At 43.0% G+C, this 15,886-nt stretch overlaps 1 protein-coding gene across 1 annotated transcript; it reads right to left on the bottom strand.

Annotated features, from left to right (window-relative positions):
* Positions 1-13,456: 13,456 nt before the first annotated feature.
* On the bottom strand, positions 13,457-14,410 carry LOC308040864 (2-oxoglutarate receptor 1-like; the record flags this gene model as incomplete). Its single annotated transcript, XM_080345244.1, has 1 exon — positions 13,457-14,410. The coding sequence occupies one exon, from the start codon at positions 14,408-14,410 to the stop codon at positions 13,457-13,459; it is 954 nt and encodes a 317-aa protein (XP_080201370.1).
* Positions 14,411-15,886: the final 1,476 nt, after the last annotated feature.

The raw sequence follows: 15,886 nt of genomic DNA, 5'->3' as shown, positions 1-15,886 counted from the left end.
TTTAATTATTTTCTTCATACAACCACTGAAGTTAAAAACTGGTAAATTACTTGTTTGCATTACTAGAGCATGTTTCTGATAAGGTAAGGTAATTATCAGGTAGAATTTTACTATCATAAAGCAACAAGCAGAAATAATTCTCAGTCACAGTGAAATTATTAGGTTGCTTGACCACAGTGACAAAACAGACAACTAGAATCCTACAAGGAAATGCCCCAAAAATCATCACTTGGCTGCAGAGTCAAAGGTCTTGTATTTTTAGGAGCAATCTCCCTTGCTTTCTGTCCCTGAGACAGAGCTGTGCAAACAGGGAAGGTATTCAGGCTCCTCATCCCAAACCTTTCCCATTCCATCCCTTCTGGCAAAGAAACCCCTCTACCAGGATGGGAGCTGAAGGCAGCTCCCTCTGTTCTGCCACTTGCCTGGCCTCACCCCAGGAGTCATGCAGGTTGCCTGCATTTGAAAGCATCCTGTACTCTTTAAATGATACTTAAATGCTAAGTATTATTATCCTCAGATAATTAAATGGCTCTCCAGCTATTCAAACGGGGTGGAGCTGTGGGCTACTGAAACAGCCTTCAAAGAGATAATTCATGCAAGCTGACCCTGTGAAATTAGTACTTTTGTTTGTTTCTAATCTAACCTTTTTTCTCTGGCTATTTTGTGCTCATCTAAATCAAATATATGAAAGGAAGGTGCTCTTCTTTGCAAATGCTTTCTCTTGCTTTACCTTTCTATGCTATCCTTCACTGAGAACTTCAGGGCCATTCCTGGGCTTCGGTCAGATCTTCTCTTTCTGAGCTTTGCACGACTTGAACTAACACAGCATCAGGCTTACCCACCATGCTTGGATCAGCTGGGCATCTCTGTGATAAGCTGATATATCATATTTGTGTTCATCAGGGCACAAGTTTCAGCTAAAACACCAGCAGTTTCTTAAACACAAGTGCTGTTCTGTCCGTTTGAAGACTTCAAAGGACTGACTGCATTGGTTTATATAGTCCAAATGCAAAAATTGTGGAGCACTGGAAAATCAGAGTCACATAATGCAGAAAGTAATATTTTTCCACTCTCTGCAGTGGAACTGGCTTCTGCTGGAGCAATTTCTTCAAAACTAAATACTTAGGAAAGCAAGAGATGAGAGTGTGCATTTCACTACGTCTACCCAAGCAGAGTAAGCAGAAAGCAGTTGACCTGGCTGCCTTCACAAGCAAGTGCTCTGTAAACCCAGTGGTACAGAGTAATAATGCAGTGTATTTTTGTCATTGCCCTCCAAGCTGGCGCTGCCTACTCTAAATACTGTGAGAGTATCTATCAGAGTTTGCAATAGTAGGGAAACAGGGAAGAAATCACATTACCACAGGAGACTAAATTACACTTCTCAAGAAAAGACAATTAGAAGAAGCTCTGTGTGCTTGATCTTGACTTTTTTTTTTTTAAAAGGGAACTGTTTAACAGTTGGTGATAAAAGTAAATGATATGATGTTATAAAGGATATAAAAAAGTACAATGCCCTGCACGTTCAGGCTGTGTGGGGTCAGGCCAGGTATTTTAGCTGCTACTCTGCGTTCTGCCAACATGCAAATCTCCTGCTGCATATTGATGTGATTGATGGCCTGCTGGAACCTGAGGAGGAAATTGCTAACCAGGCTTCTGCATCAGATTTTCCACATCGTATTCTAAGGAGGTATAAACTAGCGCATTGCCACTGGCCTTGGAACCAAGTCAATCCACCCCAGCAGAGTATCTAATCAATTTTTTTTTTGTGGCACAGTCACTGTGACAAGCCAGAGCAGACACCTCCCGTCTCTGAGGGATTATCCTGGTGTGTGTAGCAGAGGTGTTTGTCTCATCCTGAAATCCTCTGTCCTGATTCAGAGGGGTTTTGCCCACAGCATTGCAAGAGGTGGGGTAGAAGGAAATTCCTCAGGACATGCTGTCCATCTGCTGCCCCAGACAGTGTCACATCCTTGGCTGTTCTAGCAGATGCTTTTCCAACCTCTTCTAAAAATTCCCTACCAAACTATTCCCCTGATTCTCTGCACCCACAGGACATGTAATCTCATCTCTGACATCTTCCCAAGCTAGTACAAATCAGGGCCATTCTGCTTTCTGGTTACATGTCACACATATGAACGTCACCATCATCTTTCCTTCAGTGCTGCTTCTACTAGATTGAACAGATTTTTTAATTAGATTTTTTTGAACGTCTTTTCTCCTCCCTGTGCAGTGGTACACCATCCTTCTTGAAGCATGGTGTCAGACTAGACATGCCACCTCAGGAGACATGTCACCAAAACAAAGGTTTACTTGTCCAGCTTGGCAGTCTGTGCTCTTATTTCTATGTCCCATCCTGCTGTTTGTCATTTTCAGAACAGCACAACATAGTTGACTGATGTTCAGATTGTGACTTGTGTAGGCCTTTGATTCTTTACTGCAGTACTGCTGCCTACACAGATAGTCCAGAATTGTGCAGTTTTAGTTATTTCCTACAAACATACATTTTTGCATTTTTCCTCATTGAATTGCATCCATTTTTTTCACAGAATCATAGAATAGTTTGGGTTGGAAGGGATCTTTAAAGATCATTCAGCCCACCCCTCCTGCAATGAGCAGGGACATCTGCAACTAGATCAGGTTGCTCAGAGCTCCGTCCAGCCTGGCCTGGAATGTCTCCAGGGATGCGGCATCTACCACCTCTCTGGGCAACCTGGGCCAGTGTTTCACCACCCTCACTGTAAAAAATTACTTCCATATATCTAGTATAAAACTACCCTCCTTTAGTTTAAAACCATTACCTCTTGTCCTATCTCAACAGGCCCTGCTAACAAGTCTGTCCCCATCTTCCCCTTTATAGGTTGAGAGGCCACAATAAGGTTTCCTCAGAGCCTTCTCCAGGCTGAACAACCCTGAATCTCCCAGACTTTCCCCACAGGAGAGGTGTTCCAGCCCTCTGATCATTTCTGTGGCCTCCTCTAGCCCCTCTCCAACAGGTCCATGTCTTTCCTGTACTGAGGGCTCCAGAGCTGGACACAGGACTCCAGGTGGGGTCTCACCAGAGCAGAGCAGAGGGGCAGCATCACCTCCCTTGACCTGCTGGCTACATTCCTTTTGATGCAGCCCAGCACACATTGTCAGCTCATGTCCAGCTTTTCATCCACCAGTACCCTGAATTCCTTCTCTGCAGAGCTGCTCCCAATCCCTTCATCCCCCAGCCTGTAGGGATACCAGAGGTTGTCCCAACTCAGATGCAGGATCTTGCAATTTCTGTAAATTGCTTTGAATTTAATGCTGTCTGCCAGCATTCTCACAGTCCTCTCACTTGTCATCTCCATGCTTAAAGGGTATACTTTCTACTCGGTTGTCCAAATCACTAATGAATATAATAAAGGTGAGCTCACTGTGTAATCTAGACTTGGATGGGAAATTTTGTCAAGGTAAACATCCTAGAGCTGGGCCTTCCATTTCTCTCCTAGATATTCCCATCAGTATTATCTGTACCTGGAGTAGCAGCTCAGCCACAACTCCCAGCAACACTGGCTTTTGTGCAAAGTCTGAGAGAAAAAGCAAAATATCAAGTTTTGTGTCTCCTGTGTCCCCCTTCCAGACCACCTCGGAGATAAACCTGCTCCATCTGAAGAAAAGAGCAGAATGATGTTGGACCACTCTGATGGATGATACAGCAGCCCTCTCCAGCTCATCATCACCAACTCCTCCTTTTTCCATCTGGGACTGCTTGACTACCTGGGTAGCTACCCTAGATGCTCCCTACCTGGCTTATATCAAGATTTTTAATAGATTCAAGATATTCACATGAAGAATTTCAATTCCATCAATTCAGCAGTTTGCAAAGGAAAATCATTCCGTCCGATTTTTTTTTTAATAGCTTTAATCAGCATATCCAACTTCTTCCCAAATAAAGCAAGTACAGAGAATTCAGCCCTAATTTAGCTAGTGACCAAATCTCTTTTATCTCGGGCAGGGGAATTTTTCCTAATTGCCTCCCACAGTGTTAGGTGTACACAGATAATGCTCAGCACTAACATAACAGCAGCTGGATTGAGCTGAAGTTGCCTGGACAGCAAGGGTGAATTGCTGGTCTCTTTGCTAAATGACAGTAAAGTATCCATGTTGCCTTGGCATGCCAGGGTGGAGGACAATAAATTGTCTACTAGAGAGGAATGCGAAAGCAACAGAAAGAGGGGTTCAGCAGTGATATAGTTTGTTATTTGAAGATCTGATTGGGAAGCTGATACGTCACCCTCCAGTATCTCCATCTCACAACGTAGGGGTGCTGGTATGAAAGCCTCTATTATCCACCTTGGAGAAGAAAAGTTGAGGGTGGAAACTTGTATTGATTAGATGACAAATTTTGTGGACCTCAGAAAGACAGCAACAAGGAGGACTTAATCTACAGCTGAAGTTAAGTGTGTGGTTTAAGCTTTGTTAAACCAATGGAACAGCCTTGAATTTCTCTAATGGCCTCAAAAGTGAATATGTAAGAGGGCCCCAGAACAAAGGTCATCTCTTTGTATTTCAATATTTTTATTTCATGCAAGAAAAGGAAATTTTGCGCAAGATTTAACATCAACTGCTCCCCTGAGGCAACTACTTGGTAAAAGAGCACAGCTGCCAAGATCCATCTGTTCCCTACCAAATCCAGCTTTTTGACTCCCTGCAAGAGAGGTTTTCTACATTTCACCTGCTGTCACAGATTTATGTATAACAACAACTCCTTCTTCAAGAAAATATTACTTTTTCAGAGTGATGAAGATAGAAGATTTTTGCATGCCATCTATATTGCTGAAAGTAGTTCCCCAATTTTCATGGCAAGGACAGGTGATAGAGGTATTGATAATCAGAGAGTAGAGAAATGTGATCTCTTGAAACAGTTTAGTAGACATCAAATGTAGCCTTGTGTTAAATTCCAGATACCTCTCCTTAGCCCATACTGGCATCCAGCAGAGCTGTCATTCACACCTTACAGTACAAATCAGATAGGGAATATATAAGTTAGGGTAATTTGGCATGGCTGTATTTCAGGATTAATGCTTCTTCCTTCACTCCAATATTGTGCTGTAAAAATCTCTTTGTAATGGATTCATGTGCCCTAAGGCAGTGAAAATACACACTGCTGCCTGAAGGGCTCCTCTGTTTTGGTCGTCAGGGTCACAAATGTCACCCTTTTCCAAGTGCACCTCCTATTTAGCCTTTGATGGGACACTGTGCCTGTAGTGCCACATCTCACTTTCATCAGCCCACTTGACTGAAGAGTCATTGCCACCCACAAGTCTATGTGGGACCAGCAGGTGGTCATCTAGAACAGAGGGGCCATGTGCTTTTCCAAAACCCCACATCTATTTAGGGGGAAGATAACGCAGCACCTGTGGTAGCAAATATTGCCATACCTGTCTTCAAAGTATAGTTAATTCAGCCTTTAATTATGCTAGTTGTGTGAGGTGTCTGGGCTGCAGAAATGCCTCTGAGACCTCCTTTGATGGACCTTCTTTGGTTCTTACTTCTGTCAGCATAAACAAGTGACATTTAAGAAAATTGAATCAAATCCTTACTTAGCATTCAAAAATGGCATTTAGCTCATATAGGTGATGCTTCTGCGTCTTAGGCCATCTATGTAGATCTGGGACTAAACTAGAAAATAAACTCTGAATTGTTTTGCCTTCACTAACATTGGGCTTGTTGAATCAGTTTGAAAGCCTGCTTTGGAGAAGTAAGGTGTGTGGTGAGAAAACCTGTTCCCAGTGCCCTTGTCTGCAATGCAGGAAGCCCCCTGAGACAGTCAGGCTCACCTGGAGATGAGCTGCCCTTTCAGGGAGAGCAAGAAGAGGAAGATGTGTTGACGCCTACAGCCATACTTTCCACTCCTGCAGCAAGGTTCAGATAAATCTGTCTGCACTTCTGCAGTGGAGAAATGTGCAAGGAGAAAAAGTAAGACATTATTTCCTGCAACAGCAGAGTGGTTGTAATAAAAGAGAGAGATAAATCCACTGTTTGATGGTTTTGGCTAGGCAGTCAGGAGGGGGTGAATTCCCTGTTGCCCCAAACTGGATAAACTAATTCCTTATATTTACCCTTTCAAACTGTTTTATGTGCTTAACTGGCTCCTATCACTGTAAGATAACATCCGTAGGGGCAAGATCAGCTGTATTTGATTTATGGTTTACATGTTTATAACCACATAGCCACTCTAGCTGTATTTGATTTAGAAGTATAAGCCAGAGATTGTGTTTCTTTAAAGTTGGACTAATGCTCCCACTTTGCTCTCGCAGGTGGTATGAACACCATTTTGTTCTTCCTTTTAGTACTCTCTGCTGCTTCTCCAGCGCAGACCTGCTTTTCCGAATCAGTTCCCCCTCATAGTGACGCTTTTCCAGAGTGATCCTGTTAATGGAAGAGGTTTGTCTACCCTCTAGTGGGAATTTCAATTATAGCACCTGCAGAGCTGCGCTGCGGGAGCTCGGTCAGCCTGGAGCCCCTTGGGCACAGCCTGGAATTACTGCAGGACCAATCTTCATGGTGTGTCCAGCAAATACGATGCTCCATTGCTGTCCTTCTCACATCTCCCAACCCCCAAGATTCAGGTTTGCATTTGGGGAAAAAAAGGATGGGTGCTATGTTTGCTTGGACTTTTTACTGGTAGAGGGACAGATTTAGATTTTCACTGGTGTTTGTTGGCCAGATATTTAGTTCTGATAAGTAAGTTTAGCTGTATTAATCATGTTGAGTCAAAAAGAGGATGGAAATCTAGAAAATGTATGATCAGTCTGTATCTTAACCTCATTTATCCTTCTGCCAGTAGAAGAAAAGTGCTAACATTCATATTTGAAGGCAGAACATGGGCTGCTGGACCTGAACTAGGGTGTTGTGGGAAGAGGCTGTCCCCAGCACTGAGGTAAGTTAGCTGAACTCGTATGGTCTCCCAGCATCAACATATGCATGTGATGAGAAATGGTACTCTGCCTCTTAGGTGAAGGCAGCTTACTACTTATCGAACATATTTCTGACCTTTGAATCCCAGGGAGAATAACTTCTTGACCTGCAGTGCAATGCACACATTTCAGCCTGGAACTTTTCCCTATATGCTGCTAATATTTTGTGTTAACCTGCAAATTAAGAAATATTTTACACAAACCTGTAGATGGGATGAATACAGCAAATTACTGGCTCTTGTTTGAGATCAAATGCAGTGGTAACCAAACAGCCTGTAGAAGAGAAGGCTGAGAGACGATCACATCAATGTTTATAAATATCTCAAGGGTGGGTGTCAAGAGGATGGGACCAGACTCTTTTCAGTGGTGCCCAATGACAGGATGAGGGGCAACGGGCACAGACTGAAGCACAGGAGGTTCTATCTGAATACGAGGAGAAACTTCATTACTGTGAGGGTGCCAGAGCACTGGAACAGGCTGCCCAGAGAGGCTGTGGAGTCTCCTTCTCTGGAGACATTCAAAACCCACCTGGACACATTCCTGTGTGATCTGCTGTGGGTGAACCTGCTTTAGCAGGTGGGCTGGACTAGATGATCTCCAGAGGTCCCTTCCAACCCCAACCATTCTGTGATTCTGTGAAACAACTTGGTTCCACACCTTCTCTGAAGGAAAATAGAAGTGCTCCTTCCACAGATGCAGAATATGACAGTGAGGACGAACCAGGGCTCAAGTAGCACAGAAACTGCTCTAACTCAACTTTTATTACTGAAATAACACAACCGAGCAATCAAGACTCCCTTGAAAATCTTACCCTAAGCCTAAAATGTATTTTGTAAAAGCTCTGGGCTGGGAACTGATCTCTTCCCTGCTTGGCTGCTAATTTGCTTTCTGACCGGAGGCAAGTCACTTAACTCCACTGTGCCTTAGTTTCAGCACCTGTAAAATAGGGGCAATATATAAATATCTCAGAGCAACTTCCTAGCAGAAAGGTAAATATGAAGAAAGTCCTGTGGGCAGGTGCTGCTGCCTTGCCTGCTAAGATAACTTCCTGTTAATAAAAAGCATCAAGGGAAAAGGCAATTTTCAAAAAGATGTATTGCTTGAAATTATTGCACAGTGCATTTGTATGTCACTTTCTGATAGGTCTTCTTTGTCACTGCTGAAGCCATAAGTGATTGGGCCAGCCTGGCTCACTCAGTGGAAAATTGCCCCTTTGGGATCATTTGGGGCTGGAAATAAATCCCCCCGTAATGCTTCCCTGCTTTGTACCAAGTCACCTCCTTTTTGCCCAGCTTAACAGATCTGTAACAAGAACGGGACAGGAGGCTTTGCCTCAGATGCCCTTTCAGGCACCCTCAGAGAAGGCATTTTCTAGTTGCAGGTCCAGGGTGTCACTTTGCAGGGTGGCTGGCACCATGAAAGTCCTTGAAAACTGGAGGTGAGTGGTAAGAATTTCGCAGGGTGCTCTGGCGATAATACCAAAATACCTTTTTACAGATCCACCCACAAAATACAGATTCTGCCAGATGCATGACAATTCTTGAAAGCACCCTGAGATGCAGGCAACTAGCCCATACCAATCAGGGGCAAACGGGAACCATAAAGATTTTAGCAGAACCATTAGAAAGGACAGAAATTATTTCCTAATCATTTTTTCCAAAAAGCTGATGGGTCTTGAGCAACAGCCTGGATGTGTTGAAGGGAGAGGGAAGGACTGAGTAACCTAGTATCATGTTTGTTAGCTTTGGTAGCAGGAAGTGTGCTGGTTATACAACCATATTTAATGAAAACAGGTGAAGGAAGATGTCTCCAGGAAGTATACAGTCTACATCACTTGGTTAGGATTCAGTGTGGCATTGTCTGTTCACAAAGTTGTATGTCTTTCTTCTTTGTCTTATCTTCTTTAACTGTTTTACAAAGTAAAAGGAAATCCATAAAGTAATTTGGAAAAACATGTACTTCCCCATTTAAAAAAAAATGGAAGCTCAGAACTTTGCTCTCCTTGTAAGAGTGGAGAGCATCACTAGTACTACAGCTTCCAGGCAACCACGTCTCTTTTGGTTTTGAAATCAGTTATATCAACAATTTGGGGAGCAAAGAAACTGAGGAGAGATCTTAGAAGATAAAATACCTTTTAATTCACATGTCTTCTAAGGTTCTAGCAATCATGAATCAAACAAACTCTGCATTATAGTTGCCTGCAGCAGCCTTGAAAAATCATGTTGCCTCTGTGTGTTTTAAAAAATCAGCATTTCAGCTTAAAATTTTATTTTAGAAAGACTACTTTTTTACTAGCTTTACTTATTGTCATTCTGGCCCCAGAGTCCACCTCTGACTAAAAGCAGGAACTTCTTTTTTTCTTCTGCTTTTGAAGATGTCCAACTTGCTCTGCTCTGCACTGCTGCACTCAGTAAGCTCAGGCACCAAGCCAGCAAGACACCTTGGTAAAAAATACTGCTCTTTTTCAGTAGTTATTCAGAAAACAGGCCTTGAAATACACTTTATTTAGGGCAAACTTTTCTCCCCCTCCGAGACTTAGTTATGTGGCCTTTCCATTGAAGTGGCGTCAGCTGGCACCATTGGATGCCTCTACTGTCACAAAACACAAGGGAGCTTTAAGAGCACTCACAAAGTATTTTTCTTTACATCTCTTCTCCTTTTCTGCTGGCAGGGAAAGGCAAGTACAGTTTGGGGCTTGTGGGAGTTGAGTAGCAATGTGTTCACTTGTTGTTTGCTACTTTAAAGTTTAGGTTCGCTCAACCTAGATTTTCAGAGTACAAAATATTGACAGATGGAAACAGTCATTCAACGTTTACTCCACTAGCTTAGCCCTATCAGCAAAATGACAACATCTATCTGAGGCCTAAGTGACTCAGTGGTGAGCCTGGCACTAATCTTCACTTTACATGGTAGATCTCTACCCCACAGTTATATCATACAGCAAAGGCAGCACCATCCCAACAGCATGTACCATTACATTGACTTAAAACTGCAGCCTTATCTCACATCATTATCCAACACAGACCTGGTTGAAGTAGACTGTTCTCAAGCTATTTTAGCCTTTCTCTCTACTAACTGTTCACCATGCTATTCATTTTGACCCTACACGCAGTCTTCTCAGGTGTTCAGTATGACGCAGAATTGCTTGAAAGGCAGATAGATGATGCAGCCAGATTAGAAATACAGTTCGACATGTCTACAGAAGCAGTTGATAATTCCAAAATTTCCTCTTCAGTATCATCAGAGCTGACATCCCCCAGGAGTGGTGTGAACCCCATTTCCCTGACAAAGTTATTCTCTTTATCCCTCTGTAGTCCCAGGCAGAGAGCAGCTCGCTGGTAGGTACTTGAGTTGACGTGACAGTCTTTGCAGACAAACATAACAGAGGCTTTTGACAGGATCCTGGTTACTGGAACATTCCTATGCTGTGAATTAGCCTGCAGTAGTGTGGTAATTTATATAGCTGTGTTGCCACATTGTGTACAGAGCTTGGAAAGTGCCTCCTGTTTGCCGCAATTGAAACACTTATCCTTGTTTCAGCACTAAACAGCTGCTAAGAATAGAAGCTGTCGAGATGTCGCCCTCCACAGTAAACAAAATGAGTGAGTCAGATGAGGTAAAGATCCCTCAGTCCTGCAGAACACCTGAGCAGTCCTTGAAAGCTTTAAAAATTTGCTGTTGAGCTTTTGTCCTTTTCCAGATCCAGCCGTGCTACTGGAAGACGTGACGTCCCTTCTCCTGGAGGTTCTTGCCCCACCAGCAAACTATGGAGCATTCCCTTACCTACTTGGGCACTGTACAATCAGCTAGTTTAGCCCAAACTAACAGAAGAGAGATGGTGGATGAGCAGGTGAGATAGGAAGAAGGCAACCAAACAACAGCTATGTTAAGGAAAGAAAGGAGTAGGAGGCAAAAAGCTAGCCCCTCTCCAGGTCACTGAAACTGTGGGACTGCCACTCCTGCTGTCAGAGATGGAAAGCGTTCAATACTTCCATTTCACACTTTTTACCTTTAGCCGCTCCGTTTTATATTGTATGTGTTGCTGTATTTTAAGAGCTTCTGTTGGTGTGTGATAAGCTGGGCTTGGGCTTGAGAAGGAAGAGCTTCTGAGAACAAGAATTAAAAATGCTCTGAGAGAGGAAAAAAGATATTTTTTAATCCACTCTTTCAGTTGTGAATGTTTAAGTGGTAGACACATCTTGTGCTTTCACTGATATGGAAGAGGAAAAGAATTTATGCAGTGTGTTTGTACTTTTTGCTCATGTTGGGGAGCTGGGATGTTATGAACCTAGATCAGAAAATGTTTATTTCATGTGAATTGTCTTGTGTATTTGTGTAACTTGTGGATTTGAATCAAACAGGCATATGTGAAAACAGGTAGCTTGTCCATGGGTGATCACCATCTAGTGGCAGCCTGTAAAATTCACGCTTTGACAGAAGAGGACAATCTAAAATAGAAAACATCAAAAGGCCTGTGGCATTGCTTCAAAAACGTGTACCTGATGGCTGAGCCTGTGCCAAATTAATTATGTCAAATTCCACAAATTAAAACACTATGGTGCCATCGTAGGTGTCGTACCCAAGCCATGGTAGTGTGGTGGGATGAGCTCCCGCACTGGGGATGCTCCTGGGCATTGCTTGCTTCACTAGTGCCATTGTTGCCAGTAACATATGCCTGATTGCAAAGCCTTGTAGCCGAAAGGGATGTCCAGAGGCCAGGCAGGCTTGTGTCCCTCTTGCTAAGCACCTGGCTAGCCCACTCCTAAGCACACCCATGGGTGGAGACTTCTCCTGTCCTTTCCTGCCCTTCATCACCCATCCTGACAGAAGGTCCTTCCTGCTGACTGCCCTTGAGGAGTTTTGAGACCATTTGGTTTTCTGTCCGGTTACTTTCCCTCTAGTAGTTTCTCTGAGTGCTCTCACTACGCTCCTCTTACCTGTGCCTTACCTGAAGGGCAGCCTCCAAGACGGGACATGGTGCTCCAGCCCGGTGGGTAACAACACTGCTAAGGATAGAAGGGCTGCTTCGCACATCTTGTATGTTATATTCTTATTTATACATCCCAGCATCATGGCACCTGCCTTTTTTTTTCCCTACAGCAGACACTGTCTGCCCACTGAAGCTGTTAGCTTCTGCCTGGCTTGTGATTCACAGTGACCACAGATCGTTCTCTCCCAAACTGTTACTTATTTTTTTTCTCCTTTTGTTTTTGCACAGTTCATTATTTCTGCTTAAACATGGTACTTTGCACCTGTCACTGTCTAATAGCATCCTGTGCATTTTCTAACCATACTTGCAATTTGTCAACAGAATTTTGTCCTCTCGGCTTCATGTCATCTGCAAATATAATAACCAGACTTCATTTAATCACCCAATTTGTTAATGAGAACACTAAATATCCCTAAACCCTGGACAGACTGGTCAAATCCCCACTCAGTGCCTTCCCCTACTGATAGTAAATCACTAGCTTCTCCACTCTGAGTGAAACTCCGTAACTAGCAAAAAATTTCCTTCGGATCGTTTCCTTAGCTTATACACAAGAGTGTCATCTCAGACAGTGTCAAAATTCCTTCTGGAGTCAAGATACATGACAACTTTTTCTTCACGTATGAGCCTGTTAATTTGTTGTAGTGGGAAATGAGAATGATCTAGGACTGTACATAGCTGATAGATCCATACTGGCTAGTACTCACCTGGATTCGTCTTCTGTAGACTTATAATCTGATCGTTTGTGTCAGTATTTTTCTGAGATAGACATTAACGTGACTGTTAATTCCTTGTTCCTTCATTTTTCCATATATGTATATCCTTATATATATCTCTATCTCCTTGTATATATCTATATATAGATATATATATCTCCTTGTATTCACCACATGTGGCCTCCTCTGGTACTCCTCCCATCCTTCACTTGGCCAGCTCCAAGATTTCACCATTCAGTTCCTCAATGCCCTGTGCTGAATTTCATCCGCTCCATTTCATTTAAAAACATCTGATTTATCTAGGTGCTTTCTAAGTACGTCATTCAGAGATTTCAGCAACCATGACAATATCTGTTGTGGTTTGCTTGGGTTATAACAAACAAAACACTACCTCAGTGACAACCCTGAAACCAATGGAGATTGTTCTCATGTTCAAACTAAGCTCTCCATGTTTCTGTAATCAGTAGCCAAGCCCGGAGCAAGAGAACACTGCGCTCCCCAAATGTTTTTGGAAACAGCCCAGTCCAGCAGTTTTATTTTCCACCTTCAAGGTGGCTCACAATATTTTCTTTTGTCTCCCCATTCTTTGTTTGCTCCCAAGACAGCTTTTTGACAAGTGCTCTACTGCAGGGAGAGGGAGAAACCAGCTGCAATTCTTGCTAACATATCAACACAGCTGCCTTTGCAGGAGCTTGTAGCACCAAAGCCATCTTGGGGTTGCTGGTATTCCTTCATAACTTTAATGCGATTTGTGACTTGGTCACATAATTGTTGCTCCCAGGCTGCTGGACATATTTGCTCCATTTTCACCTTGAAAGAGAGAGGATGGCCTGCTGGAAGTTACCTCCAATCACGACATAAAGCAGCAGGTTGCCACATGTGTTGAGTGCAGCCAGTGGCCGAGAGATTATATAGATGGAGTGGATTTGCTTCTCCACATGACAGCTGACGGGACACAGACGTAGTTCAACCCGAGCCACCCGAAAAACATGGAAGGGGAGGAAGCACACGTAGAAGACCACCAAGAGGACGATGGCGAGTCTGCGAGCTTTTTGTTTGTAGCAAGCCTGCGTCTGGGGCCCAGTAGCCAAGGTGTAAATAATGAGCGCATAGCACAGAGTCACCATCAGCAAAGGCAAGAAGAAGGCAAACGTGGTGAGTAGCCAGTTATACCACCTGATTGTGCCCAGGTTTTCAGAGCTGGTAAGGTCTAGGCATAAGGATCTGTTTTCCTCCTCTTTTGAGGAGATCAAGAAGTTGATGGGGCTGACAGCTGCCAGTGAGATCACCCAAACTGCTGCACAAGCTACCACTGTCCACCACTTCCTCTGGGTGTGGAAAAACCTCATAGGGTGGACAATCACCACGTAGCGCAAGGCACTGAAGCAGGTGAGGAAGAGGATGCTGCTGTACAAGTTGAAATGGAAGCCAAAGCGGATGAACTTGCACATGAATTCACCAAAGATCCAGTGCTCCCCACTGGCGTAATAGTGTATCAGGAAGGGAAGGCTGGTGAGGTAGAGCAGGTCTGTGAGTGCCAGGTTCATCATGATGATGGTGCTGCTCTTCCAAGGCCTCATCTTGAAGCTGTAAACACAAATTGCAATGACGTTTCCTGGGAAGCCTACCAGGAAGACGATGCTGTACATAACAGGGAGGTACAAAGTCTTCAGGCCGACTTCCACATCAGTGCAATTGGGAAAATCACCTTCAGTGTCTTGCCAGGTGGTGGGGTTGGCTAAGTCGTCACTTCTATTCATGTTTGTTTCTTAGCGCTTAAGGAGGAGAGAAATGCTTAGTGTTCACTGACAGATAAGACCTTCCCATAGCCTGTTAAAAACAACTAATAATTACATATTTCTTTTCAGCTTCACATCAGTGCCTCTATCAAGATGCCTTTATCAAATAAGGAAAGACTTTGGTGTTTTGATAAGAATTCATGCTGATCTAGAGGCCTTTTCTCATATCTATATAGAGAAATATATTATTATATTTTAAAATACGTATTTTCATGGAAAGGTCTGGACAGGCACAATGAAACTGTTAAGTAAGGGATTCCTGACACCACAGCGTGATGTGTGTCCCCTGGTATATGAAGTTCACTTTCTGAGGTCAATTAAGGCTCAAGCAGAGCAGGACAGACTAGTCATGTTGTGCTACTGATCAAAAGTATAGAGAGAAATGTCCAAAATGTAACTGCTCCATAAATGCTGTTTGCATCCTTGTAAATTAAGTGGAAAACAGGGCAGATGTTGAAATGTTTTCATATTCTTTTTGATACTGGAGTTGGTTAACATTTTTTCCCTGCTCCTTGGAAACAACTGATAAAGGAATATTTCATTCTTTTAGTTCATTAACAAGATTGATGTTGCAAAGAAATATGTTATTTTTAGGCTTGTCATTAGTTGCTATGTAAATTTGCTTCCTGTAAATGGTGTTTTTGCAGACATTAGTCTTAGATAGAAGTTTTCTGAAACACCAGAATAAATTCATCCAACTTTGAAAAGCAGCAATATGAGACTTCAGCAGGATTCAAAGGAAGATAGCCCACTGCTCTCTGCAACAGAAAATACAGAGCCACTGAAGAACATGGCAAATATCATAACTGCTAACCTTGCATCCAGTAAGTGTGTTTGTGTGAATGCCTTCTTCCTTTCAAAGTGAAGTAGATGTTTTGACGGAAAAATTGAATAAATCTCTACCGCAATTTTTCTGGAAGAATTCATCATCTTACAGGATGATGCCTGTCCTCAAATTACTGTGGCCTGGATCTGTTAAAATGGATCCTACTGAAACACCACTTCTATTTCTGGTTCCACTCTTGAATTTTCTTTGTGTAGCTTCTACCCTCAGTCATGAGATTTCACAGAGACAGGTTGTAGTATTTGAATTCAAGTTTGTGTAGAACATTTGGTTCAAACATATTTAAAACACTTTCCAAACTGAAGCTGGAACTTGAGGAGACACATGCCAAACACTGGCATTTGTTTCTAAAGAGCAAAACAGCTTCAAACCTCTTCTCATGGCTGAGGATGGTGCAGGGGATGGTTTGGAGAAATCAGTGGCTCAAATTCAGTTAAGAAGTAGTGCAGCAATACCATCATCCTCCAACAAACTGGAAGGCACTGGTATGGAGACAGATTTTTTAGCAGGGCCTTTACAACAGGACAAGAAGTAATGATTTTAAACTAAAGGATGGGAGATTCAGGCTAGACATGAGGAAGAATTTTTTTTAC

This window comes from Nesoenas mayeri (genome assembly GCF_963082525.1).
Source record: "Nesoenas mayeri genome assembly, chromosome: 1".
Classification (NCBI taxonomy): domain Eukaryota; kingdom Metazoa; phylum Chordata; class Aves; order Columbiformes; family Columbidae; genus Nesoenas; species Nesoenas mayeri.
The sequence above is the reverse complement of the archived record's forward strand: the minus strand, read 5'-3'. Positions and strand labels throughout refer to the sequence as shown.